The sequence below is a fragment of the Apteryx mantelli genome, chromosome 35, assembly GCF_036417845.1.
Source record: "Apteryx mantelli isolate bAptMan1 chromosome 35, bAptMan1.hap1, whole genome shotgun sequence".
NCBI classification, from domain to species: Eukaryota; Metazoa; Chordata; class Aves; order Apterygiformes; family Apterygidae; genus Apteryx; species Apteryx mantelli.
The window spans coordinates 76092-103285 of record NC_090012.1 but is presented as its reverse complement, the minus strand read 5'-3'; the positions used below and the strand labels follow the sequence as shown (position 1 = coordinate 103285).

General features: G+C 61.2%; 1 protein-coding gene across 1 annotated transcript; it reads left to right on the top strand.

The window, feature by feature from the left end:
* Window positions 1-2248: 2248 nt before the first annotated feature.
* Window positions 2249-22035, top strand: ARHGAP35 (Rho GTPase activating protein 35). Its single transcript, XM_067314379.1, has 7 exons — window positions 2249-2364; window positions 10604-14543; window positions 16799-16943; window positions 19790-19867; window positions 20332-20463; window positions 20917-21022; window positions 21350-22035. Exons 2-7 carry the CDS (start codon window positions 10848-10850, stop codon window positions 21699-21701), a joined length of 4509 nt encoding a protein of 1502 aa, XP_067170480.1. The 5' UTR covers window positions 2249-2364; window positions 10604-10847; the 3' UTR covers window positions 21702-22035.
* The last annotated feature ends 5159 nt before the right edge of the window (window positions 22036-27194 follow it).

Sequence of the window (27194 nt, the reverse complement as noted above, 5' to 3'; positions counted from 1 at the left end):
TAGGCCGCGGCTGCCTCCGACCGCCCCCGGGCCGGGGGGGACCCCGGGGAGGAGGGGGGGGGGATGGGAGATGGCCCCGGCCTGCCCGCGAGGAGCCCCCCCCCATCAGAGGGGATCCGAGATCCCAGGTGGGATCCGAGCTCTTAGATGGGATCTGGTGGGATCCGAGCTCCCAGATGGGATCTGAGCTCCTAGGAGGGATCTGGGGGGATCGGGGGCCCCAGATGGGATCTGATGGGGTCCAAGATCCCAGAGAGGATCTGAGCTCCCAGATGGGATCTGAGCTCCTGGAATGGATTTGGGTCCCCAAATGGTGTCTGAGCTCCTGGGGGGGGGGGGAAGGGGGGGGATCTAATGGGATCCAAGCTCCTGGATGGGACCCAACAGGATCTGAGCTTCCAGATGGGATCTGATGGGATCTGAGATCCCAGGTGGGACCTGAGCTCCCAGACAGGACCTAAGGGGAGCCGAGCTCCTAGATGGGATCCAAACAGGATCCAAGTAGTATCTGAGCTCTCAGGTGGGATCTCAGCTTCCAGATGGGATCTGACAATATCCGAGCTCCCCAAGCGGGATGTGATGAGATCTGAGGACCCAGGTGGGATCCAGCTCCCAAATGGGATCTGAGCTTCTGGATGGGACCTGATGGGATCTGAACTTCCAGATGGGATCAGAGCTCCTGGGTGCGATCCAAGCTCCCAGGTGGGATCTGGCGGGACCAGAGGTCCCCAGTGGGATCCGAGGGGATCTGATCTCCCAGACAGGATCCGAGCTCCCCGGCGGGATCCAAGAAGGGGAGGGGAATCGCGGGGGCCGGGTCGTGCACCGGAGGGGGTGGGGGGGAATCGCCGCAGTGTGCAACGCCGCGGGGGGGGGGAGGGGGCGTTGCAGGGCCAGTTCATGAACCGGGGGGGGGGGGGCGTCGCAGGGGGCCCATTGCACGGACCAGGTTGTGCACTCGGGGGGGGGGGGTTTGCATTGTGCGCCAGGGGGCATTGCACGGGGGGGGGCCATTGCACGGTGCATGGGGGGGTCAATGCACGGTATGCACGGGGGGGGTCATTGCACGGGGGGTCATTGCACGGTGCACGGGGTGTGCATTGCACAAGGGATGCATTGCACAGTGCACGGGGGGGTCACTGCATGGTACACATGGGGTGCATTGCACGGGGGGGTCATTGCACGGGGGGGTGCATTGGACAGGACACACGGGGTGCATTGCACGAGGGGTGCATTGCACAGGGAGGGTCATTGCACGGGACACATGGGGGTGCATTGCACGGGGGGGTCATTGCACAGTGCACAGGGAGTCATTGCATGGGGGGGTCATTGCATGGTGTACATGGGGTGCATCGCACGGGGGGGTGCATCGCACGGGGGGGGTCATTGCACGGGACACATGGGGTGCATTGCACGGGGGGGGGTCATTGGACAGTGCATGGGGAGTCATTGCATGGGGGGGTCATTGCACGGTGCACGGGGGGTGCATTACACGGGGGGGTGCATTGCACGGGGGGGTGCATTGCACGGGGGGATCATTGCACAGGACACATGGGGTGCATTGCACGGGGGGGCATTGCACGGGGGGGGCATTGCACGGTGCACGTGGGGTGCATTACACGGGGGGGTCATTGCACGGGGGGGGGTCACTGCACGGGACACGTGGGGTGCATTGCACGGGGGGGGGGGGTCACCGCACGGTGCACAGTGCGCGCGGGGGGGGGGGGGGGGGCGCGGCCGCACGCGTTCAGGGCGTGCCGCGCGCGCGGTCGGAGCGCGCGCGGTCGCGCGGGGAGGTGTGTGTGTGGGGGGGGGGGGCGCCAGCGGTGGCGGCGCGCATGCGCGCTCCCGCGCCCGCCCGGCGCGCGCGCGCTCCTGCCGCATCCCCCCCCCCCACCCGCCTTCCCCTCACGGGGGCACGTGCGCGGCCCCGCCCCCCCTCCCCGCGCGCGCTCGCGCGCCGCCCCGCGCATGCGCCGCCGCCGCCCGCCCCGCGCGCCCCCGCGCGCGGCCCCCCCGCCCCCCCCCGCTGCCGGCGCGCGGCCCCGGTGGCCGTGAGGGGAGGAGGAAAGCGCCGCCGCCGCCGCCGCCGCCGCCATTATTACAGGCCCGAGCCGCCGCGGCGGGCCTCGCCGCCGCCTCCGCCGCCTCCCTTCCCCTCCCCTCCCCCGCCCCACCGACCTCTGCCCGGAGCCGCCGCCGCCGTCGCCGCCGCCCGGAGCCGCCCTGAGCCGGGGCAGGGGGGGGCCATGGCGCTGCCGCCGCCGCCTCCGGCCGCCGCCGCTGCCTCCGCCGCCGCCTCCTCCTCTTCTTCCTCGGGCCGCCCCGCCGCCCCCGGCCGGGCCCGCCGCCGCCGCCGTCAGGGTAAGGAAGGGAGCTGCCGCCAGCGCCGCCGCCGCCGCCGCCGCGGCCGGGAACAATGGGGCCGGGCCCCACCCCCGGCGGGAGAGCGACCCGCGGCCGCCGCGGCGGGGGGCGGAGACCCCCCCCCCCGAGGGGAGAGGGGAGACCGGGGAAGGGGAGACCCCCCCAAAGGGGAGAGGGGAGACCGGCGGGGGGAGACCCCCCCCCAAAGGGGAGCCCGGGAGGGGGCTGAGGGAGGGGAGACCCCCCCCCAAAAGGGGAGACTCCCCCCAAAAGGGGAGAGGGAAGGCCGGGGGGGGGGAGGGAGGGGAGACCCCCCCCCCAAAGGGGGAGACCCCGCCGAGGGGAGAGGGGACCCCGGGAGGAGGGGGGAGGGGAGACCCCCCCCGAAAGGGGAGACCCCCCCCTCCTAAGGGGAGAGGTGACCCCAGGACGGGGGGGGAAAGGAGGGGAGACCCCCCCCAAAAAGGAGATCCTCCCCAAGGGTAGAGGTGCCCCCCCCCTTTTAGGGGAGATGTGATTCCTCCAGGGTGGGGGGGGGAGGAGGGGAGACCCCCTCCCCAAAGGGGAGACCCCCCCCCCGAGGGGACCCCCCCAAAAGGGAGACCCCTCCTCCAAGGGGAGAGGTGACTCCAGGATAGGGAGGGAGGCGAGGGGAGACCCCCCCCCAAATGGGGTTTCCCTCTCCCCTGGGGGCCATGTGGCCCCCCCAGCTTGGGGAGGGAGGGGAGACCCCCTTCCTCATCCCAAGGAAGGGGGGGGGCAAGGGGAGACCCCCCCCTCAAGGGAGGGGTGGTCTCCCCCCAGGTAAGGGGGGGGGAGGAAGGGGGCGTCTCTTCCTCTTCCTCCTCGGGGGGGGGGGTGTTACCCTCCCCCCTCCCAATTTTTGGGGGGATTTCCCCACTTTTTGGGGATTTCGGGAGAGGCGCGGGGGGAGGGGGTGAAAAATACCCCCCCCCTCTTCTCCCCCTTCCCAAAAATCCCCCTTGGGAGCGCAAAGGCTCCAGGTTTTTGGGGGGGTATTTTGGGAAGGGGGGGGCGGTTTGGGATGGGGGTTCCCCCCTCATTCCCGCTCCTCCGGCCCTTCCGCACGGCGTGATGCAGCCGGGACCCCCGAGACGGGCTTTTGGGGGGGCTTTCCCCCCCCCCCATTCCCACATTCCGGCACATCGCCTTCCGAATCCCTGTTTTTTTATGGTTTCCCCCTTTTCTCCCATCTTTTCCCTGCCCTTTTGGGCCGCGGGTTGAATTTCCCGCTGCCGGGCTCCGACGCTCCCTTCCCGGCTCCCCTTTGCTCCCCGCTTCCTCTCCGGATCTGCTCCGCAGCCAGCCGGAGCCCGGAGCGGATCCGACGTGGAAACTCGCCTTTAATATTGAACAAAAATTCCTTGTTTTTCAAGCGGAATAAAGCCCCCTCCGATCCGCCGTCGCGCCGCTCGGATGCTTTAGCGGGAGCCTTCGGCTGTGCGGGATTTTGGGCCCCCCCCCGCCGGCTCCTGCCCCCCCAAATCCCCTCCCGGCGCGTGCCAGGGGTGTTTTCCCGGGAAACGCGCTGGAATTTCCCTCTCGGAAGGGCGGCAGCGGATGTTGGGCCCCGGAAAGCTTTTTTTTGGGATACAATACGCCGCTAGAGCAGACGTTTTCCTCCCACCCATCCCAAATTTCGCTTTTTGGCCCCCAAAACGCCCCCCGCCGAGGTCGGAGTTGGATGCGGGAAGCGTTCATCCTTCCCGGCTCCGGCTGCTTTTCCGGCTGCTCCGTTGGAAACCGGTTGGCGATTCGGGGGCGAACCTGGAGAAATGGCGCAAATTCGACTGCGCCGAGTTTCTCCTGCTCCGCTCGGAGCCGCCGCCTGGATTTCCAAGCGGATCTCCGGCGTATCCAGCTCTTTCCTCCTCCAGGGAAAGATCCGTTGGGCGCGAGGTCTTTAATCCACCCGGATCCGGGGCTAAACCCACGGTTGTCCGAGCGATCCGTCTTTGTTGCGGGGAAAAAACCCGAGTTACGACGGTTGCTTTGCACTGGCGATTAAACGCGGCTTGTTATTCCGTAAGAAATTACGGATTAGTCGGTGAAAGGAGGCGGAAAAGGGGGGGAAAAAAAAAATACGGAGTCTGAGTCGGCTGCGGCTCCCGAATTGGCCGCGGGCAGTTGGGAGACACCGGCTTTTCCCGGGGGATTTTGCGAGCGGAGTCGCGGCCGTCGCCTCTTTTACGCCCCGTCCGGCTCCGCTTCTCCGGGCTGTTTGCTTCCATCGGATGCCGCCGTCCCGGGATTTCGTGTGGCGACGATGGCGTCTTCCCATCCCGATCCGGGAAAACACCCTTAATTCGGGTGACGCGTTCCGCAAATCTTTGGTGGGAAAATCCCTCAAATGAAAAATCCTCTTATTTTCGCCCCCGCGTCCTTCCCGTCGGATAGAGCGATCCCGATCCGCTTCTCTTCCATCCCCGACGCTCGGAGCCGAAATCCTGAGCGCCGCCGTCTCCCCCTGACTTAGCGTCTCGCTTCCGCGTGCCGTCGGCAAAGAGAAAACTTTCCCGCCTCAAGGAAAATCCGGCGCCGGAAGCGCTTCCTGATGCTTCCAGGTTGCAGTTCCCTCCGGCTTTTACCACGTTTCCCTCGGATCTTGGATTTCTCTTAAGGTCGGGCCGCTCTCCCGGCGGTTTCGGACTTGAATGCGGCTTCCCTCTCCTCCCCGACGCCGGCCATATCCATCGTTCCGCAGGGATATTCCGGAAGCATCCGACAGATTCTTTTTTCCGTTGGATTTTAATGGTTTTCCCCTCCTCGGTGCTTGGACGCTGGCTGGACCCTCGGGAAAAGCGCGGGAAGAACCTTTAAAGGGATTTTTTTTAGCCGCCGGAAGAGCGATCTTTCCTATGCCAGCGGCAATTTCTGCGGAGTTTCCGCGCTCGGCTGGATCCGGCTCATGGATGAATCGAGGAGAGGGAAGCGGGATGCGGAAGGAAAGCGTCCGGCGGTTTTTCAGTGCCCCGCTCCGAAGCCGGGATTATTTCGGCAAAGAAACCAGGACGTTTTCCGGGCGCCGTCGCCGCGAAGCACCGCAGCCTCTTTCCAGCTGCAGTCGCCTTTCCGCATCCTATGGGGGAAAAGGGATTTTTTTAAACGGGAAAAAGTAACGGCATCCCGTTTTTTCCCCCACGTACGGATTTCGAGCCGTTCCCTTTTCCCCCGGATGGCGACGGAAGCGGTTCGGATCGGGAGCTCTCGCCCGCTCCGGCGTCGCTGCCGTAAAACCCCACATAGAGATACGGGATGAGGTAAGAACCGAGGCAGAGCGGAAGATCCGACCGGAGCGTCGCGGCCATCCCGGAGCCGCCGCTGCCGCGCTTCCGGCTTTTTTTTCCCCCTTTTCCGCCCTACAAAGTCCTGCCGGAAGAGGCAAAACCGGGACCCGGCAGCGGCGGCATCCGAGAGCCCTGCGGCGATTTCGGCGCCGTCGGATCCCCTCGCCGGTGAGTCGCCTCGTTCCCGGTGGGCGCCACGGCGGGAAAACCGGGAGCGGAGGGAAAACCGGGATTCATCCGGGACGAGGGATAGGAGGGGGTCGAATTCGTTAGCTTTGCGGTCGTTAAGTCTCCGCTCGTTCTCCGCTCGACGAGTTTCCGCGGCTCGGACGCGATTTGACCTCGGCATTGCTGACTCATCCGGCCGCGGTTGGACATTGCCCGAGTTTTGTTGGAGTTTGTTTTTCCCTCTTCCGGAAAAGCGGCTTCCGCCGTCGCGGCGAGGCAGGATCGGAAGCGGGAGCTAAATAAATACGCCGTTAATTAGGGATTTCGCTACGGTTTAACGAAGCGGCCGGCAGCGGTTCCGTTCCGGCGGCTCCGGCGGCTCCTTTCCCACCGGCTTTTGCCCCGCGCGGCTTTTCCCTGCGTCGAGGCGCTCTCGGATCCGGGAGGATGCGGAGGAATCCGGCGTCCGGAGGAGCGAACGTCTCGCCCCGGGTGGAATCGGAGAGGAGGTCGGACTCGGCGCGAGCAGCCTTCGGCACCGGCTCCGGCGCCTCCTTTTCCGAACCACTTCGGCGGAGCTCCTTGGGAATGGCCGCCGGGGAAAGCGGCCTCGGATCCGTTGGGAATCCGCCGTCGCCGGACAAGTCCCGTGAGTCTCCCCTGGCCCCTCTCGGAAGCACCCGGCAGCTCCGGATCCTGCTCTTGGACCAGAGGAAGCCGGTGCGGATGCCCGGACAGCGGCCGCTTCCCTGCATCCGCGCGAGGTAAACGAGCGGAAAAAATCTCCGGTGTTTGTGCTTGGCGCTTTTTTTATCCGTGCGGAATCCGAGCGCTCGCAAAGCCGTCGGGAGAAGCGACAGTTCGGCCGACGCACCTTAAACCCGGCCGCTCCGTGGGTTTTTTTTTCCCGGAGATCCGGGAACGCCGCTTCCGCCCTTCCCGACCCGCAAGCTGGAAGCGGTCCCCGGGCAAAGAGCAGCTCGTTAGCACCGGGCGGATAACGAAGTCGGAGCGAAACCCGGATTCGCGTGAGAGAAGCTTCTTCCCAGGCGCCCGGGAACAACTTCTTATTATTTTTCTTCCCAAAAAACATTCCGTTTAGGAGCCGCCGCGGCCGAACTCGAGCTCCCGGCCGCCGGAGTCTCTTCGGAGAAGAGGAACGAGCTGCTCCGGGAAGCTCCGCTGCCATCGAACTTCACGGGAGCGTCGGGGCGTTTCTTCCCCGGCTTCGGCCCGTCTTTTGGGGCCATTTTCCGAGGAAACGGCGACGGAAACGGAGGCAGGGATGCACCTCCCGTTTACAGGCGGCGCTTCGCTTTCTTTCCCGACGCCATCGGATCCGTTAGCAGTTACGGATCCGAGCGAGACGCGCTCCGGCCTCTTCCTTCCTCGCGGGAAGGTGACTTCCCAAAGGGAGACGTTATCCCCGGTTAAATATGGTGCTCGGACGTTCCCGCGACGCTCCGAATATTGAGGCGGGAGCGAGCGAGATCGGCCACCGGGATCTTCCCGGCGCCGCCTCGTTTCGCCACGGATAAACGCCGGCGGCTCGTCGGGAAGCGGACGCCGCCTCGCCGCTCTTCCCGACGGAAAGTGTTCCGGGAAGGAGCCCTCCCGGCCGGCCCCTTCGTTAGCCGTTCCCGGATCCTCCCTTCCGCATCCTCGATCGTTGCCGACCTTCGTGCCGGGTTTTCGCCCGCCAGAGCCGCCCGCGTCTCCCATCCCGCTTATTCCCTTTCCGGCTTTCCGGCTCAACGCCGCTCGTTAGCGGCACGGGGGTAATTACGGAGCCCTTAACGGAGCGAATCCCGGCCGCTTGGCTCCCGGCCAGCTCTTCCGCCATTTAAGCCATGGAAGCGTCCGGGAGCGCTCGGCTTGCCGCCGCGTCGGTTCGGCATTCCCGGCGCCTGCCGATGCTGCCCCGAACAGAAGCTTCCGGTTTAAGTACCCGGGTATTTAACCGCCGGTTTAAGTACGCCGGGATCGGCCCCATTCCGGCGCCGCCGCGGGTTTTTCCGGAGCGCCACCGGCCTCGAGCGTCGCTTTTAGAAGCCGCTTTGCCGTTTTTATCCGGAAAGGGAGCGAAAAGCCTCTCTCCGGGTTCCCTCCGCCCTCGATCCAAGCGGGAAGGAGCCGTAGGGTGACGCCGGCGGTCCGAGAAGTCGAAATTCCCCCTGGAATCGAAGCGGATGGAAATGTCCCTTCCGCCTCCTCGGAGAAGGCGCTGGAGGAGAAGAGGAGCCGGCGCCGAGCAGCCGCGCGCCCCTTCCCGGCTCCGCTCTCCCCATCCTCATCCTGGTTTTCCGGAGCTTCGGCTGTGACTTTGCCTCGTTTCGCCGCCTATTAACGGAGCCGAGCGATCCCGGCTCCTCCGTTCTCTTTTTTGGGGCGGTTTTAGGCAAAAATCTCCCAGTCGACTGGGGGTTTCCGGCTGCGGGCTCCAAGCGGCTTCCGCCGGGATCCCGCCAGCCTGCGGAAAGGGTTAAAACACGGGAGGGAGCTGGGAAAGCAAGGGAAAAAAAAGGGAAAAACCACCCTTCCCTTCTTCGGATGCTCTTAAGAGGGAAAACGGCCCCAAATTTAAAAAAAAGGCATTTTGGGAAGGGCGCCGAGCTCCGCCGGTCCCTTTTCCCTCCTTCCCGGCCCTCCCGGATAATCTCGGTCGGCCTGAATTTCCCAGGGAGGATTTTTCCCGGCTGACTCAGGGTTTTCAGGGACGAAACGGAAGCAAAGCGCCCGCTCAGCCGCCCGCGGATTAGCCGCGTTCCCGGGGAACCGGGGCGGTTTTGGGGGACGGATAGCAGGTTTTTCCCCTCTTTTTCCTTCTCCGTGCCGCACGGCAGAGGAAAAACAATGTCGTTTTTCCAGGCCGGACTCCGCGTTCGGCCGCGGGGCCGGTTCGGAAGCGCCCGCGGCGGCTCCGAGCTTTTCTCCGTAGGTATCGGCGCACGCGAGAGCTTTAAAAGAAAAGAAGTGAAACCGTTTTCCTTATTTTTTCTCTTTTTTTAGGGAATTCCAAATTATCATCCGCGAGCGGCCATCGCCTCGACGCCGACCCCGTCGCTTTTCGCTTCCCCGCTCATCCGTAGGGATAACGCCGGCGAAACCGGCCGGCTCGAGCGCTTCCGCCCGGCGAGCGTCGGGTCGCGGCCCTTCCCCGAAGCTCTTGGCGAGCCGCTTCGGAGCTTGTTTCGGTTGCCGGCGCCTTACGGCTCGTAGGGAAGCGGCGGGAATTATTCCTCCGAGGCCGCTCCGTGATTTATTTTCCCAACCGTTATCGGCTTCCGATACGGGAGCCCCCGTTGGCGGCGCCTTCGCCGCACTCGCTTTGCCGCCGGGGCTCTGCGGCGGCGGGAGAAACCTTTGGGAAAATAAACGCGAGCGGCTCTCGGCTTCCGTGAGTTTTGCCCGCGGAAAGGAGGGGAAGGAAAAAAAAAAAAGGTCGTTTTTACACAAGACGGAGGTGGAAAAAAACTGGATTTTCCCAAACCGGATTTGTTTCCGGAGGCTTTTAAAAAGGTCTCTGTGGTGGTTGGTTTTATTAGAGCGAAATATCTTGTGTTTTCACGTGTTTTAGCTCGATCGGATGTGGTGGTATCCGCAGTTTGCCCGGAAAATAGGAAACGCCGAGGCTGTATCCCGAAATACGGCGGGCGTTGGGCTTCCTTGGGCGCCGGTTCGCCTGGGAAAAGGGAAACGCCGAGGCCGTATCCCGAAATACGGCAGACGTTGGGCTTCCTCGGGCGCCGATTCGCCTGGGAAATGGGAAACGCCGAGGCCGTATCCCAAAATACGGTGGGCGTTGGGCTTCCTCGGGCACTGGTTCACCTGGGAAATGGGAAACGCCGAGGCCGTATCCCAAAATACGGTGGGCGTTGGGCTTCCTCGGGCGCCGGTTCGCCCGGGAAATGGGAAACGCCGGAGCCATATCCCGAAATACGGCGGGCGTTGGGCTTCCTCGGGCACCGGTTCGCCCAGGAAATGGGAAACACCGAAGCCGCATCCCGCAAATCCCTCCTTTTCCTTTCTTCCCGTCGCCTTTGGATCGGGTAACTCGGCCGGTTGCGAGGGGTCAAACGCGGTTTGGTTTTTGGCGCTCGAACATTCCGGTAGGTTTTTTATTTGTCATTTTTTTTAGTTTTTCCACCCTTTTTTTTTCCCCCTTTTTTTTTTTCCAAGCACAAAAACCTTTTGCCTTCCCAGCTGCCTTCGCTTCCCGGGTAATTCGGTCCCGCCGGAGAACCGGTCAAACCGCATTATCCGGACATCAAAGCGCGAGGCAGCGCGCCAGCCCCGCATTCAAAGGCCGGCGGCTTCGGCAACGGCAACGCGCCACTCGGCGCCCGTTTCCCCGCGCGCTCGGAAAACCCTTCGGCGTTTCGGGAAACCCGGCGGCGCCGCCGTAGGCGAAGACGGCGTTTCCGTCGGTCCCGGGGGGGACGAGCGGGTGAAGCCGGATCCCCCCCTGGGAGACGGGAAACGAGGGCGGAAGTCGGGATGGAGACGCTGTGTTGATGTAAAAATAAAGACCCAAACCCACCGTCTCGGAGTCGTTTCCATCCCGAGGTCGCGCGGAAATTCGGCGTTGTCGCGCGGAAATTCGGCGTTGTCGCGCGGAAATTCGGCGTTGTCGCGCGGAAATTCGGCGTTGTCGCGCGGAAATTCGGCGTTGTCGCGCGGAAACGGCCCATTTTTGGCCGTAATCGCAAAGCTAAAATACTGATTGCTCTTATTTCTTTTTCCTTTCCCGTTTTTCCCAGGGGGAAACGTCGGCTGCCCGATGACGGGAATCGGCAAGGACTGAACGGCGGCTGGTGCGCACGGTATGGGAACGCCGGACGCCGTCGCCCCGGCAGCCCGCCCGCGCTGATCGCCGCCCCGTCCCCCCCCCACCACCGTCGCTCCCGTCCCCATCCCGACGAGCTCCGACCTCGCCCGGAGCCCCGGCGCCACTCATCCCCCCCCCCCTCGGAAGCGGTCGACCCGCGACAGGATGTGCGGACGATGATGATGGCGAGAAAGCAAGATGTCCGCATCCCCACCTACAACCTCAGCGTGGTGGGCTTATCCGGCACGGAGAAGGAGAAGGGGCAGTGCGGCGTCGGCAAATCCTGCCTCTGCAACCGCTTCGTGCGGCCCAGCGCGGATGACTTCCACCTGGACCACACGTCGGTTCTCAGCACCAGTGACTTTGGAGGGCGCGTGGTCAACAACGACCACTTCCTCTACTGGGGCGAGGTGGCCCGCTCCCTGGAGGACTGCGTGGAGTGCAAGGTGCACGTGGTGGAGCAGACGGAGTTCATCGATGACCAGACCTTCCAGCCCCACCGCAGCACCGCCCTGCAACCCTACATCAAGCGGGCCGCCGCCACCAAGCTCGCCTCCGCCGAGAAGCTCATGTACTTTTGCACCGACCAGCTGGGCCTGGAGCAGGACTTTGAGCAGAAGCAGATGCCCGACGGGAAGCTGCTGGTCGACGGCTTCCTGCTCTGCGTCGACGTGAGCAGGGGCATGAACAGGAACTTTGACGAGCAGCTCAAGTTCGTCTCCAACCTTTACAATCAGCTCGCCAAAACCAAGAAGCCCGTCGTGGTGGTGCTGACCAAGTGCGACGAAGGCGTGGAGCGGTACATTCGGGACGCGCACACCTTTGCCTTAAGCAAGAAGAACCTCCAGGTGGTGGAGACGTCCGCCAGGTCCAACGTGAACGTCGACTTGGCCTTCGGCACCTTGGTGCAGCTCGTCGACAAAAGCCGGGGCAAGGCCAAAATCATCCCCTACTTCGAAGCCCTGAAGCAGCAAAGCCAGCAGATAGCCGCCGCTAAGGACAAGTACGAGTGGCTGGTGAGCCGCATCGTCAAGAACCACAACGAGACGTGGTCCAACGTGAGCCGCAAGATGCAGGCCTCGCCGGAATACCAGGACTACGTGTATCTGGAAGGGACGCAGAAAGCCAAGAAGCTCTTCCTGCAGCACGTCCATCGCCTCAAGCAGGAGCACATAGAGCGCCGCCGGAAGCTCTACCTCGCCATGCTTCCTCAAGCCTTTGAAGCGCTCATCCCGGACCTGGACGAGATCGATCACTTGAGCTGCGTGAAAGCGGAGAAGCTCCTGGAGGCGAAGCCCGACTTCTCCAAGTGGTTCGTCGTCCTCGAAGAGACCCCCTGGGACGCCACCAGCCACATAGACAACATGGAGAACGAGCGCATCCCTTTCGACCTCATGGAGACTCAGCCCGCCGAGCAGCTTTACGAAGCTCACCTGGAGAAGCTGCGGAACGAGAGGAAAAGGGCGGAGATGAGGCGAGCTTTCAAGGAGAACCTGGAGACATCCCCCTTCATCACGCCCGGCAAGCCTTGGGAGGAAGCGCGCAGCTTCATCATGAACGAGGACTTTTACATGTGGCTGGAGGAATCCGTTTACATGGAGATCTACAGCAAGCACCAAAAGCAGATTATCGAGAAGGCCAAGGAGGAGTTTCAGGAGCTGCTCTTGGAGTATTCGGAGCTGTTCTACGAGCTGGAGCTCGACGCCAAGCCGAGCAAGGAGAAGATGGGCGTCATCCAAGACGTCCTGGGCGAGGAGCAGCGATTCAAAGCTCTGCAGAAGCTGCAGGCCGAGCGGGACGCCCTCATTTTGAAACACATCCACTTCGTGTATCACCCCACGAAGGAGACCTGCCCCAGCTGCCCGCTCTGCATCGACTCCAAAATCGAACACTTGATCAGTTCCCGCTTCATCAGGCCGTCGGAACGCAACCAGAAGAACTTGCTTTCCGATTCCAGCATCGATAGGATCAACCTGGTGATCCTGGGCAAGGACGGCCTGGCGCGCGAGCTGGCCAACGAGATCCGGGCTCTTTGCACCAACGACGACAAGTACGTGATAGAAGGCAAGATGTACGAGCTCTCCTTGAGGCCCATCGAGGGCAACGTCCGGCTGCCCGTCAACTCCTTCCAGACGCCCACGTTCCAGCCTCACGGCTGCCTCTGCCTTTACAACTCGAAGGAGTCGCTCTCCTACGTGGTGGAGAGCATCGAGAAGAGCCGCGAGTCGACCATCGGCCGCCGGGACAACCACCTGGCCCACCTGCCCCTGACGCTGATCCTGGTGAACAAGAGGGGCGACGCCAGCGGCGAGACGCTCCACAGCTTGATCCAGCAAGGGCAGCAGATCGCCAGCAAGCTGCAGTGCGTCTTCCTGGATCCCGCGGCCGCCGGCATCGGCTACGGCCGCAACATCAACGAGAAGCAGATCAGCCAGGTGCTGAAGGGCTTGTTGGACTCCAAGCGCAACCTGAACCTGGTGAGCTCTACCTCCAGCCTCAAGGAGTTGGCCGACGTGGACCTCCGCGTCGTCATGTGCCTGATGTGCGGAGACCCCTTCAGCGCCGACGACATCCTGGGGCCCATCCTGCAGTCGCCCGCCTACCGGCCCGCCCCGTGCGCCAGCAGCAGCTCCGTCCTCCTCGAGCTCTCCATAGGACCTCACCGACGGCGCGTCGAGCTCTCCGTCCTCTCCTACCATTCCTCGTTCGGCGTTCGGAAGAGCCGCTTGGTGCACGGCTACATCGTGTTCTACTCGGCCAAGCGGAAGGCCTCCTTGGCCATGCTACGTGCCTTTCTCTGCGAAGTGCAGGACATCATCCCCATCCAGGTGGTGGCCCTCACCGACGGCTCCCTCGACATCCTCGACAACGACCTCGGCAGGGAGCAGCTCACCGAGGGCGAGGAGATCGCCCAGGAGATCGACGGCAAGTTCGCCGCCCTGCCCTGCGGCCAGCCGCAGCACAAGCTCGACGTCTTCCACTCCTTCTTCAAGGACGTGGCGGAGAAGAAGACCATCGTCGAGGCCACCCACATGTACGACAACGTCGCCGAGGCCTGCAGCACCACGGAGGAGGTGTTCAACTCGCCGCGCGCCGGTTCGCCTCTCTGCAACTCCAACCTCCAGGATTCCGAGGAGGATATCGAGCCGCCGTCCTACAGCCCCTTCAGGGAAGATCCGGCTTTGCCCGCCTTGCCCAAAGACCACTCGAAGCTTTCCATGGAGCTGGAAGGCAACGACGGATTGTCCTTCATTTCGGCGATGAGCGCTTTCGAGAGCAAGCTGAACAACAAAGTGCCTCCGCCGGTGAAGCCGAAGCCTCCGGTGCATTTTGACCTCGCCAAGGGCGATCTGACCTACTTGGAGCAAGGCCCGAGGGACGGCCAACGGAAATCGGTGTCTTCCGGCGCCTGGCTGCCCGCCGACGGCTTCGACCCTTCCGACTACGCCGAGCCCATGGACGCCGTGGCGAAGCCGAGGAGCGAGGAGGAGAACATCTACTCGGTGCCTCACGACAGCACCCAGGGCAAAATCATCACCATCCGCAACATCAACAAGGCGCAATCCAACGGAAGCGGCAACGGCTCCGACAGCGAGATGGACACCAGCTCCCTGGAGCGCGGCCGTAAGGTCTCCGCCGTCGGCAAGCCCGTATCCTATCGGACCCGGTGCGCCCGGCTCGGCAGGTTCGCCAGCTACCGCACCAGCTTCGGCGTCGGCAGCGACGACGAGCTGGGTCCCATCCGGAAGAAGGAGGAGGATCCGGCTTCGCAAGGCTACAAGGGCGATAACGCCGTCATTCCCTACGAGACGGCCGACGGCGAGGATCCGAGGAGGAGGAACATCTTGCGGAGCTTGAGGAGGACCACCAAGGTGAGCTGGCCCTTTCCGCCTCCGCTTCGAGGGGGGGGGGGGGGAACGACTTGCCGCCGCGGCGGTCCGAAGGGATCCGGGCGCCGAGTCCGAGCGACGAAGCGGGGGAAAAAAATCCCAAAACCGCGGCGGTTGTCGGAATTTTTTCCTGCGGACGCTGGGTTTTTGGAGGCGTCTCGTTCGCTCGGGTCCCGCGAGCCGGGCGCTCGCTAACGCGCCGCCGCGCCTGGGACTCCGGCCTTTCCGGAGCGTTCGGCTTTGCGAGCGTTCGTCCTCTCCGCTTCCCGAGGAAACGCATTCCGCCCTCGGAAATTACCGGGGCGGCTTTGAATTCCCTTGGGAGCTGCAATTAATTAGCTGCCGGGCGCCTCCGTTAAAACGGAGCGGGAGAAACTCGGTTTAAGACCTCGCGTCTTTTAAACGAGTCTCCTGCCATGATTTGTTGCCGCTTTTCCCTTTGCTTATCCCGTTTTTCCGGCGCGGTCTCGGGAGGGGGAAGCGGCCGAGGCGGCATCGCTCTCCGACCGTTCCGCGCCTGTCGCCGCGCGGCCGGATCAAGAGGGGTAAAGCGGAGCGAGCCGTCGCCGCGCTCGGAGCTGTCCTGCCCCTGCCGAAGCGGCTCCGAATCCATCTCCGTATCCGTCTCCATCATCCGTCACGCTTCGGAAGACGGAGACTTGGAGGCGCCGGCTGGATTTCTCGTTCCGACGCTGCCGGACGTCTCCTTAAAAACGATTAGGAAGCGATTTAGGCGGGTGGCGGAGGATCCGGGAGCGGCGTTTTCCGCGTTTGGTTGCGGATCCTGGGCTGCCGGCATCGTCTCGCCTGGATTTTCCTACGTTTAGGCGGAAATGGGGCTCTCGTCCGGCCCTGCGGCTCGCGCCTCCGCGGTAGGTGCGGGAACGCCGCTGGGCGGAAGCGCTCGTAAATAGGGATAAGCCGATCTTGGATGCCGGCGCGCCACTTCCCGAGCTCCGTGGTCCCGCGCGCTCGTGTTTTCACGGAAAACCGGATCCTTGGAAAATAATCCGCGGCGGGGATTACCGTGGCGCGAAGCGGTAGTCGTTTTTCGGAAGCGGCGCGCTCCGGATCTGCTCGGATGCCTTCCGACCGCGGAGGAGCCTCCGTCGAAAGCGCCGTATTCCCGATTTCGGAGGAGCCGGCTGCCGCGCCGAATCCGAGCCTGGTGAACGGGGCTTTTTTTTTTTTTTGCCGCAACAACCTATTTTTCGCTTTCCGCGGATATTTTCAATTCCCGGATGAAGCCGGGCTCTCGCCCTCGGCAGGATGCGTCCCCTGCGCCGGAAAACGGGATTCGCTCCGTGGCCAAATCCGCCGCTGCCGAAAACAGGCTGCGCCAGCGCCTTGATGCCCCGCTGGAGCCGGCGAAGTCCCTCGGCGCCCACTGAGCCGCCGGCAGGGAAATAGAGACACCGGGTTCGGGATCGGGATTGGGATCAGGGCCGGCGCCGCAGCGGGATGCGGCCTCCAGGCGGGCGGCTCCGGCTTTGCCACCTTCCAGCCGGAAAACGGTATTTTGGGAGGGCGGTTTTGGCGTTCGGACGTGGCGCTGGCGCCTCTTCCCGCGCCAGCCGGCTTTTGCCGGGGCAAATCTGGGATTTGCGCCAGGAATCTCGGGCTGGGAAGACCCGCAGGGTTGAGTTTCCTTGGGATGCGGCTGCAAATCCTCGGTGCTTCACGTCCTTCCTGGCTTTTTGCAGGGGAAAATCCTTTCCCTATTTTTTTTTTGCAGGGAAAAATCCTTCCCCCCCATTTTTTTTCCCTGGAAAATCAAACCATCTTTGCCGTGAAGCCTCCCTTCCCGGGACCTGTTTTTTTTTCAGGAGTTTCTATCCAATTTTTCCAGCTCCGGGATCAGGCTGATAAAACAAATAATCCTTCTGCACTATCCGGGCTCGTTGTGCCGATTCCCGGGATAGGGGAGGGAAACTGGGATGCTCTTAACCGCTCCAAACCTTCCGCTCGCTCCCCGCTTCCTCAAACCAGCCGGACTTTCAGAAAGACCCAACGGGCCGTTTTCCGAGGGGCGACGCAGCCGGGCAGCATCCGCGGAGAAACGGAGCGGTGGATCCCCTCGATCGGAGCCGCTTTTCCTTGACCGCAACCGAGGCGGCGCTTAGCTCCGCAAGGAGAGCGCCGAAACCCCCCCCGAATCCGGGGATTTCCCAAACCGGCACCTTTTTATTTCATTTTTTAACCGTTTGCCCTAATTCCGGCGTGTCCTTTTCCCGCAGAAGCCGAAGCCGAAGCCTCGGCCGTCCATCACGAAGGCCGCGTGGGAGAGCAGCTATTTCGGAGTTCCCCTGAGCCACGTGGTGACGCCGGAGAAGCCCATTCCCGTTTTTATCGAGAGGTGCATCGAGTACATCGAAGCGACAGGTAAGAGCTCTCCCGCCGCCGCGCTTCCGTCCGGAGCAGCCGCCGACGGAGAGGTTTCGCCTGCCGGAGACGTTCGCTTCCGCTTTCTCTTTTTTTTTTTCCCTTTTCCGGAAAGACTCGGGAGAAAGCGAGAGCAGAGGCTTCGCCCGGCTCCAACGGAAGACTCGAGCGCTCGAGGGGCGCAGGGAAAGGGGGAAGGAAAGGGAGAAGGAAAAGGAAAAAGCGGCTCGAGCGCTTAGGGAAACGGGGCGTCTCCGTTTCCGATATTTCCTAGCGGAACGCGGTGGCTCCCTGAATAGCATCCAGTGCCGTATCCGCCTCCGGGCGTGACGTAGGAAGCTGCCGGTGTGGGATGCGGGGATGAATTCCCGACGGGGGCTTTGGCGTTCGCTTCCGGACCCCGCATCCTCCACCCAGGATCTGAGCTGAGCTAAAATCCCGCCGGCTCCGGGTGCCTTCGGGAGCCGACGGTAGGAAAAAATTCCCTTTGGAGCCCGGAAGCGGCGCAGGTTTTGCTTCCGATCCCGCTCTCCTCGTGGCGTTTCCTCCTCGTGCGGCCGCCCGGCGATCCGGATCCTCCCGCGCTCGAGGCGACGGGCTTAAACGAACTCTTTTCCCTCTAATCGGAGCGTAATCGGAAAACGCGGACAGGCCACCCGGGCCCTCCGGCGAGGGCAGCGGTGACGCCGGGAGCTGGATCCCGGCGTTAAAACCTTTCCGGCTTCATGCGATTTGGAGCTGAGTGGGAAAACGTCGTCGCCGGAGGGGCTGGATCAAACGAATCCCGGGCCAATAAATCCTCTCCGTGTCGTCCGCGCGCTTAGCTCCGATTTAATAAACCCTCCGCCATCCGCCGGATCCGATAATTCACGTTTCCCTTCCGGTAAGCGCTCGCTTTAGCCGGATCGAGTTCTCCGAAACGCCGGCGAAGCCACGCGGGAGGAACGAAACCCTCCCCAGCCCGTTCCCGGCCTCTCCGAAGCTTTCCGAGCGGCCGACGCGGAGCGATTCGGGAGGGGGCAAACGGCAGTGCTTCGGATCCAAGTCCAAAATAGCCGGTGGGTAAGGAATACATTCCAAGCCGGTCCCGCCGAGGCACCTCCGGACTCTCTCCGTGCACCGGGAAAGAGCCGAGACGCCTCCGGGGAGAAGAGCGCAACCGAAATTTGGCTCCGCGGCCGCCGGAGCCGGGAGCCCACGGAGCAGCTCGGCCGCTGCCTCCGTATTTCCCACCTCTTGAGGACAACGCAGTGCTCGGAGAAGGGAAATCCGGAGGAATCCCGGTGCCGGAGCTGGGCGAGACGGTCACCGCCGGGGCCGGAGAAGAGGGCGCCTCGGTGGAGCTTTTCCGTGTAAGAAACCCCCCAAAAATCGGATTTGGGGCGAAACGGTGAAGTTGAGCCAAAAAAGCTTCGCACGGGTTTTCCTGACCTCGATTCCCGCGGAGTCCATCCGTCCCGGAAGGGCAGGATGAAATTAAGGGAAAAGGTAGGATTAAGGAAGGAAAAAACGGATTAAGGAAGGAAAAAAGGGATTTATTTTCTTTGCCTACGTTAAACCTCGCGAGCGAGGCTTTGGCGCGGGCTCTTTTCCCGAGGGAAGCGCCGGAAGGCCGAGGGGAGACTTTGGAAAGCGCTGCGTGGCTCCCGCACCAGCGTGCCGAGCTCCGGGCTCGGAAACGCCGGATACGAAATGGGAATTGCGCGCCGAGCCAGGGCTGAACGCCGGAAATAGCGCGGAAAAAAGGGGGCGTCCAGAGCCCGGGAATAACACGGGAAAACGGATATAAATTCTTCCCGCTTCGGAGTAGGAGCCTCCAAACTTTTACGTTTCGGGGAGCGAGACTTCGGCAAATCCAGGAATTCCCCCTTCGGACGCCAGCAGCCGGACGGCAGCAAAAAGACGGATTTTTTCCTCCGAATGCGGCTCATCCGTATCTGCCTTTCCCTGCGGATTTCCAGCATTGCCTCCGCTGGCTCGGTGCGATTCGGCCCGGAGCGAGAGCGATTCCTTCCCCAAAACCTGCCGGCGACGTCGCCCTCCCATAAAAATCCCTGACGCCGGAGCGGGCGATTGGATCAAGCCAGAAATTCCTCCTCCGGCACCGGCTTTACTTTATCCTTACGTGTAATTCGGCGGCAAGAACGGCGCGGATCTATTTTTCCCCCCCTTTCCGAGGGGAAACGCTACATCCCGGATTTCTGTAGCGCCCTAACAGCCTCTCTCCGTATTTAACCTCCGATTTCCTAAGCCCGATTTTCCGGGTGGGGGGAACGGCAGCCGGAGCACCGGAGCCATCTGCAAGGCGCATTCGCACGCGCTTTCAGACCTCCCGGAAAAACGGATTCCGGAGCCGCCTCCGTCGCAGGCTCAACATCCCATTTCTCCAAGAAGCGGCGAAATCCCGTGGTGCATTTTTCCCGGACGTTTCCACCATGCAGCCGGCAGATCCGGCCGTTGCCCTTATTCCAGCAGCGGATCCCCGTTCACCCCTCAAACCGCCGTCAATGCGACTCGGGTGAATCTAAAAGGGATCTAAAATCCTTGGAGATCCAGAGCGCCTCTCCCCTCCTCCTTATCCAGCCTTTAAAAATCACCCGGAATGGTGTTCCCGGGAAGTCGACGGGGCCGAATCAGCCAGCAAGCGGATCGCGGGAATCAGTCGGAGACGATCGCCCGGAGCCGGCTTTGATTTTTTTTTAACTTTATTTAGGGATTAGGAAGAAGCAGCGGCGCAGCCGGAGGTTTCGCCCATCCCTCGTCCTCGGCGGGTGAAACGCCCCCTTTCCCGCTTCCCTTCCTCACCCTGATTCCCGTTTTTTTTTTTTTTTTTTCCCATTCCGTAGGCTTGAACACGGAGGGCATCTACCGGGTGAGCGGCAACAAGTCGGAGATGGAGAGCCTGCAGCGACAGTTCGATCAAGGTAACGGCCACCGCGTTTTCCGCCCGCGGTTTTCCGCCCGCTCCCGGCGCCCTGCCGCAGAGCGAATCCCGCCCGGCGCATCCGGAACAGCTTAAAAAAAATCCCGGGCCCGGCGGGTGTTTTCTGGAAGGGGGAGAAGCCCGTTTGGGTGCCGGCTGCCTTTTCCGCCACTATTTTCCTAGTCAAACCAGGGATTTTGGAGCCCAGGTGGATAAACTCCGCCAGGTGGCGGGAATCGCTCCGTCTTTTTTTTTCCAGAGGGTTTTTATTCCCCTTCCCGAGGGCCCTGCGGAAGAGTCGCTCCGATTTTGCCCCCTTTATCCTCCCCTTCTGCCTTCGGCTCCGCGCGGCGCCGACGTCCCCCCTTGCGCCGCAGCGCCGCAGGAGCCGGTTTCGAGGCGGATTCTCCGCCCGGATCCCTTCCCAAATCCGGATTCGAACCGTTCCGACTCTTCCCCTCGCAGATCACGGGCTCGACCTGGCCGAGAAGGACTTTACCGTCAACACGGTGGCCGGCGCCATGAAGAGCTTCTTCTCCGAGCTGCCCGAGCCCCTGGTGCCCTACAACATGCAGCTCGAGCTGGTGGAAGCCCACAGTGAGTAGTTTTCCAAGCGTTTTTCCGGAAGGATTCAGCCCATCCGGAAAAAAACCCTCCTGCCGCTTTATTCTTGGCATCCACCCGGCTGGGAGAGCCGGGAACGGACGCGAGCGGCTTCACCCACAAAGCGAAAGCTTAGAGCTGGCGGAGCCGAATCCTTCCGGAGCGGCCGAACGTCTTCCAAACGTCCTCTCCATGTTTCGGGAGGGGTTGTCTAAAGCTGGGAAGTCGGGAACGGAGCCGTTCGGCACTGGCATTCCCTTCCCAGCTCCGCCGCCTTCCCTCGGTGCCACCTAAAGGGAGAGAGAAGCAACCGGCACCGGAGCCGTCACAGTCGCTCCCGGGGGGGGGTTTTAACCCGCCAAATCTTGCCGAAACACCCCGAAAAAGCGAGCGGATTAACTTTTTTTTTTTCTTTTTTCCCGTTTTTCCCCAATCCCTTCTTGCCAGAAATCAACGACCGGGAGCAGAAACTCCACGCGCTGAAGGAAGTGCTGAAGAAATTCCCCAAGGAGAACTACGAGGTCTTCAAATACGTCATCAGCCATTTGAACAAGTACGTAAAAACCCCCCAAACCCCCCCAAAAACACCTCAAAAAAAACAGGTTTCCTTCCCGCCCGGCTCGGCGGGAGCCGGAGCGAGAGGAATGCGCTGCTTCCGGCGCCGTCCCGGCTGCCGCTCCGACCCCGTAGCCATGACCGAGCGGGGAAGCGGCTCTGGAGCTGCATCACCGCCGTTTCCCTGGCGTCTCTCGTTGGGCGCGCGGAGCCTCGAAGCTCCCGTTGTGGTGGGGGTCGTTTCCGCGCCGGGAGCGGTTCGGGAAGGGGAAAAAGCGGGAGATTCCGAGCGGCCGGTGACGGCGCGTTGTCTCCGTCGCCGCAGGGTGAGCCAACACCACCGCGTCAACCTGATGACGAGCGAGAACCTCTCCATCTGCTTCTGGCCCACGCTGATGCGGCCCGACTTCAGCACGATGGACGCCCTGACGGCCACCCGCACCTACCAGACAATCATCGAACTCTTCGTCCAGCAGTGCCCCTTCTTCTTCCAGCTCCGAACCGCTTCCGAGCCCCTTGCCGCCGCTTCCGGAGCTTCCGGAGCTTCCGGCGCCGCCGCGCAACCGGCGCCGCCGCCGCCCTCGCCGCCGCCGCCGCGCAGCCCGCCGCCCTCGCCGCGCTCGCCGGGCCGCCCGCTGCCGCCGGCCCCGCTGCCTCCCGAGCAGCAGGCGCTGTGATCCCGCGGCGGCGCTTCCGGAGGAATCGTGCCATCCGGATGCTCCGGTGACTCCCTACCGGTGTAACGGCGGCTCCGGATTCGGCTCTGGGTAGCGGCTCGGAGCCGGCGGCCTTTCCCCCCCACCCCCCTTCTTCCCCTTTTTGAAGAGCGACACTGGAAAAGCGCCTCCCCCCCCCAAACCGGCCGCGCTGAACGGAAGCGTTCCCAAAGCTTCGCCCGGTTTTCCGGCGGTTCGGAAGCGAGCGATGAACTGCGGCGGGCTCCGGCTTCGCTGCTCCGGCTCGCCTTGGCGGTGCTGGCGGCGCTGCCCGTCCCTTCCTCCTCCTCCTCCTCCTCCTTCTCCGAGAAACTTGGCACTTAGGATCGGGAAAAGCGGCGGCCGGCACCCAGCGGGACTCAGCGGCTGGAGTCGGGCTTCCTTGGGAAACACTACGGAAAGGCTGCTGGGGCGCTGGGACGAGGAGTTTTCGGGAATGGTGGGTGGCTCCGGGATGCTCCAACAGCTCTGGGAAGCTCTGACAGCACCAGAAAGCTCCAACAGCTCCACGATGCTCCAACGGCTCCGCGATGCTCTGACGGCACCACGACGCTCCGATGGCGATGCTCCGACGGCTCCGGGAAGCTCCGACGGCTCCGGGAAGCTCTGACAGCACCAGGAAGCTCCAACAACGCTGCAACCGATCGCTGCTCCGGGCCGGCGTTTGCTCGGCGGAGACCAACCGGCAGAGGGGGGGGGATCCCACCTTCGCCTCCCTCCTTGCTGCCGTCTCCGGAGCTTTTCCCAACTCCGGGTGCTTTTTTTTTCCCCCGGACTTTTTATGGTACCACTGGGAGCAGACGGGGAGCGATTCCCCGCGCAAACCCTCCTGTGTCTCTTCGCACTTTAAAACCGGGATTCGCCGCCGCTTCGCCGGAGCTGGAGCAGCTGCTGGCTGCCGTCTCCGTAAGCCGCGTTATTTATGTACTGCGGAAAAAAACACCCCCCCGGGAATCTCCCGCCGGATTTTTTTCTCTTCCGCTTCCGAACCGAGCCTTTCTGTAAATATCGGACGGGATTTTTTCGTTGGTTTGCTTTGTTTTGGGGTTTTTTAAAGGATCGACCGGAAAAAAAAAAAACACAACTGCCCGGCCCGACCCCTCGGAGTCGCTCCGGCGGGAAGCGGGTGAGGACGGAGCGGAGCCCTCAAAACCGGAGGAGGGAAAAAACACCCCCCCCCCCCAAACCCTCCGGCCCCGCTTTTCCCCCCCACCGGCGCCATGGCCCTGTCTCATCCATGGAGGGGAAAAATTAGGGAAAACAACCCTTTTCCGGGCTTGGATGCGGCCACGGCTTCGAACCTGGTGGAAAGCCCTGATTCCGGTGGCGTTTTTTATTCCCCACCCACCCCGTTTTCCCGGGAACCCACCGCTCGGCCCTCACCCGGCCGCACTCGGCTCTTTTTTCCTTCTTTTTCCCCCTTTTTCCTTCATTCTTCCCTCTTTTTTTTGTTCCACCCTTTCTGCCCCCGTTGCTTCCAAGGATCCCACGCCGCTGCCGGCCCCGGAACGCCCCATTTTTGGGAATATTTTTTCATTTTTCCTCCCTCCCTGGGTTTAACCGCTAGGTTTAACCCCCCCCCCCCCCTTCATTTTCATTTCTATTTGCGTTTTTACGGGGAAAAACCTGGAATACAACCGGAAGAACGGAGCCGCGGCTGCCGCCTGGCAACCTAAGCTTACTGTGGAAACGCAAAGCTTCGCTTTTCCCCCTCCCGGAGACGCGGAAAACCGGGAAAGCTGGAAGCCGCCGCCGCACCTCAGCGAGGAGCCGGGGGAAAGAAAAAAAAAAGCCGAATTTCGCCCCGTTCTCCCTCCTCCCGGCGCCTTTTCTCCGGTAACCGGGTGTTTCGGGGCTGTTAAAACGGCGCTCGGTGCGGAAGGGGGGTGTTTTTGGGGGAAAAAAGCGCCACGTTTCTGTAAAAAAAACCGGGAGAAAACTTAACGGATCTTTGTATTTTAGGGGCCTAACGCGCTGCAGCCTTTAGTCCTCGGCGATAGACTTTGGTTCCCCTCCCCGCCCGCCCCCCCTCCTTTTACGCTTCTTTTACGGACGTTTTTTAACACTACGGGGGGATCGGCCGGGGCCCACGCGCTTCGGCGCATGGAAAAAGGGGGAACGCGCGCGCAGCGGGGGGGGGGGGGCCCCGAGAAAAGAGGAGAGGGAAAAAAAAGCGGGGAAAAAAGGAAAAAAAAAAAAAACCCCCCCCGCCCACCCACACTACACCCAGAAATCATGTATTTGCTACGGAGTATTGTAATTGTCTCGATGGGAATGGTGTAAAAACTGCAAGGCCTTACGTGATATGTACCATAGTTAATAAATCGATCTTGTAAAAAACAGGTATTATAAAAAAAAAAGGAGGAGGAGGTGCCCCGAGGGGGGAGCGGGGAGGGGTGGGCCCCAGGGCTTGCTGCGAAGGGGGTCGGGACCCCCAAAATGTTCTCGCTAAAGGGGTCTGGACCCCAAAATGTTCCTATTAATGGGGCCTGGACCCCCAAAGTGTTGTCACTAAGGGGATCTGGACCCCCAAAATGTTCCTACTAATGGGGTCTGGACCCCAAAATGTTCTCGCTAAGGAGGTCTGGACCCAAAATGTTCTCACTAAATAATGGGGTCTGGATCCAAATGTTCTCACTAAGGGGGTCTGAACCCCAAAATGTTCTCACTAAGGGGGTCTGGACCCAAATGTTCTCACTAAATAATGGGGTCTGGACCCCCAAATGTTCCTACTAATGGGGGTCTGGACCCCCAAAATGTTCTCACTAAGGGGGTCTGGACCCAAATGTTCTCACTAAGGGAGTCTGGACCCCCAAAATGTTCCTACTAATGGGGTCTGGACCCCCAAAATGTTCTCACTAAGGGAGTCTGGATCCAAATGTTCTCACTAAATAATGGGGTCTGGACCCCCAAAATGTTCCTATTAATGGGGTCTGGATGCCCAAAATGTTCTCACTAAGGGGGTCTGGACCCAAAATGTTCCTACTAAGGGGGTCTGGACCCCCAAAATGTTCTCGCTAAGGAGGTCTGGACCCCCAAAATGTTCTCACTAAATAATGGGGTCTGGACCCAAAATGTTCTCGCTAAAGGGGTCTGAACCCCAAAATGTTCTCACTAAGGGGGTCTGGACCCAAAATGTTCTTGCTAAAGGGGTCTGGATCCAAAATGTTCCTACTAATGGGGTCTGAACCCCAAAATGTTCTCACTAAGGGGATCTGGACCCCCAAAATGTTCTCCCTAAGGGCGTCTGGACCCAAAATGTTCTCACTAAGGGGGTCTGGACCCAAAATGTTCCTACTAATGGGGTCTGGACCCAAAATGTTCCTACTAAGGGGGTCTGGACCCCAAAATGTTCCTACTAATAGGGTCTGGATGCCCAAAATGTTCCCACTAATGGGGTCTGGACCCCCAAATGTTCTCACTAATGGGGTCTGGACCCCCAAAAAGTTCCTACTAATGGGGTCTGGACCCAAAATGTTCTCACTAAGGGGGTCTGGACCCAAAATGTTCCTACTAAGGGGGTCTGGACCCCCAAAATGTTGTCACTAAGGGGGTCTGGACCCAAAATGTTCTCACTAATGGGGTCTGGACCCCAAAATGTTCTCGCTAAGGGGGCCTGGACCCAAAATGTTCTCACTAAGGGGGTCTGGACCCAAAATGTTCCTACTAAGGGGGTCTGGACCCCCAAAATGTTCTCGCTAAGAGAGTCTGGACCCCCAAAATGTTCCTACTAATGGGGTCTGGACCCCCAAAATGTTCTCGCTAAGGGGGTCTGGACCCAAAATGTTCCTACTAATGGGGTCTGGACCCCCAAAATGTTCTCGCTAAGGGGGTCTGGACCCAAAATGTTCCTACTAATGGGGTCTGGACCCCCCCAAATGTTCTCGCTAAGGGGGTCTGGACCCAAAATGTTCTCACTAATAGGGTCTGGACCCAAAATGTTCCTATTAATGGGATCTGGATGCCCAAAATGTTCTCACTAAGGGGGTCTGGACCCAAAATGTTCCTACTAATGGGGTCTGGACCCCCCAAATGTTCTCGCTAAGGGGGTCTGGACCCAAAATGTTCTCACTAAGGGGGTCTGGACCCAAAATGTTCCTATTAATGGGATCTGGATGCCCAAAATGTTCTCACTAAGGGGGTCTGGACCCAAAATGTTCCTACTAATGGGGTCTGGACCCCCAAAATGTTCTCGCTAAGGAGGTCTGGACCCCCAAAATGTTCTCACTAAATAATGGAGTCTGGACCCCCAAAATGTTCTCACTAAGGGGGTCTGGACCCAAAATGTTCTTGCTAAAGGGGTCTGGATCCAAAATGTTCCTACTAATGGGGTCTGAACCCCAAAATGTTCCTACTAATGGGGTCTGGACCCCCAAAATGTTCCTACTAATGGGGTCTGGATGCCCAAAATGTTCCCACTAATGGGGTCTGGACCCCCAAATGTTCTCACTAATGGGGTCTGGATGCCCAAAATGTTCCCACTAATGGGGTCTGGACCCAAAATGTTCTCACTAAGGGGGTCTGGACCCAAAATGTTCTCGCTAAGGGGGTCTGGACCCCCAAAATGTTCTCACTAATGGGGTCTGGACCCCCAAAATGTTCCTACTAATGGGGTCTGGACCCAAAATGTTCTCGCTAAGGGGGTCTGGACCCAAAAAGTTCTCACTAAATAATGGGGTCTGGATCCAAATGTTCTCACTAAGGGGGTCTGGACCCCCAAAATGTTCCTACTAATGGGGGCTGGACCCAAAATGTTCTCACTAAAGGGGTCTGGACCCAAAATGTTCCTACTAATGGGGTCTGGACCCCCAAAATGTTCTCGCTAAGGGGGTCTGGACCCCCAAATGTTCCTACTAAGGGGGTCCGGACCCCCAAATGTTTCTACTAATGGGGTCTGGACCCAAAATGTTCTCGCTAAGGGGGTCTGGACCCCCAAAATGTTCCTACTAATGGGGTCTGGACCCCAAAATGTTCTCACTAAGGGGGTCTGGACCCAAAATGTTCTCACTAATGGGGTCTGGACCCCAAAATGTTCTCACTAAAGGGGTCTGGACCCCCACAATGTTCCTACTAATGGGGTCTGGACCCAAAATGTTCCTACTAATGGGGCCTGGACCCAAAATGTTCTCACTAAGGGGGTCTGGACCCAAAATGTTCCTATTAATGGGGTCTGGACCCCCAAAATGTTCTCACTAAGGGGTCAAGACCCAAAATGTTCTTGCTAAAGGGGTCCGAACCCCCAAAATGTTCTCGCTAAGGGGGTCTGGACCCCCCAAATGTCCCCCCTAACAGGGCTGTCTGGCCCCCAGGGTCCCCCCTTAACACGACGCAGCCCTGAACGTCCCCCAAATGGTGACGTCCACCCCCCCCCCCCCCGACCCCAGAGCCCCCCCGGGACCCCCTCAGGTTGGGGGGGGGGGGGGGGGGGAACCCTCCACAAACGGGGCCAAACAG

Bases quoted from the DNA above. Each gene is read 5' to 3' on its own strand.
- ARHGAP35 (XM_067314379.1), top strand. From the start codon at position 10,848: ATGATGATGGCGAGAAAGCAAGATGTCCGCATCCCCACCTACAACCTC. The intron at 19,868-20,331 runs GTAACGGCCACC...TTCCCCTCGCAG, and splicing joins GCAGCGACAGTTCGATCAAG to ATCACGGGCTCGACCTGGCC. The intron at 21,023-21,349 runs GTACGTAAAAAC...CCGTCGCCGCAG, and splicing joins GTCATCAGCCATTTGAACAA to GGTGAGCCAACACCACCGCG.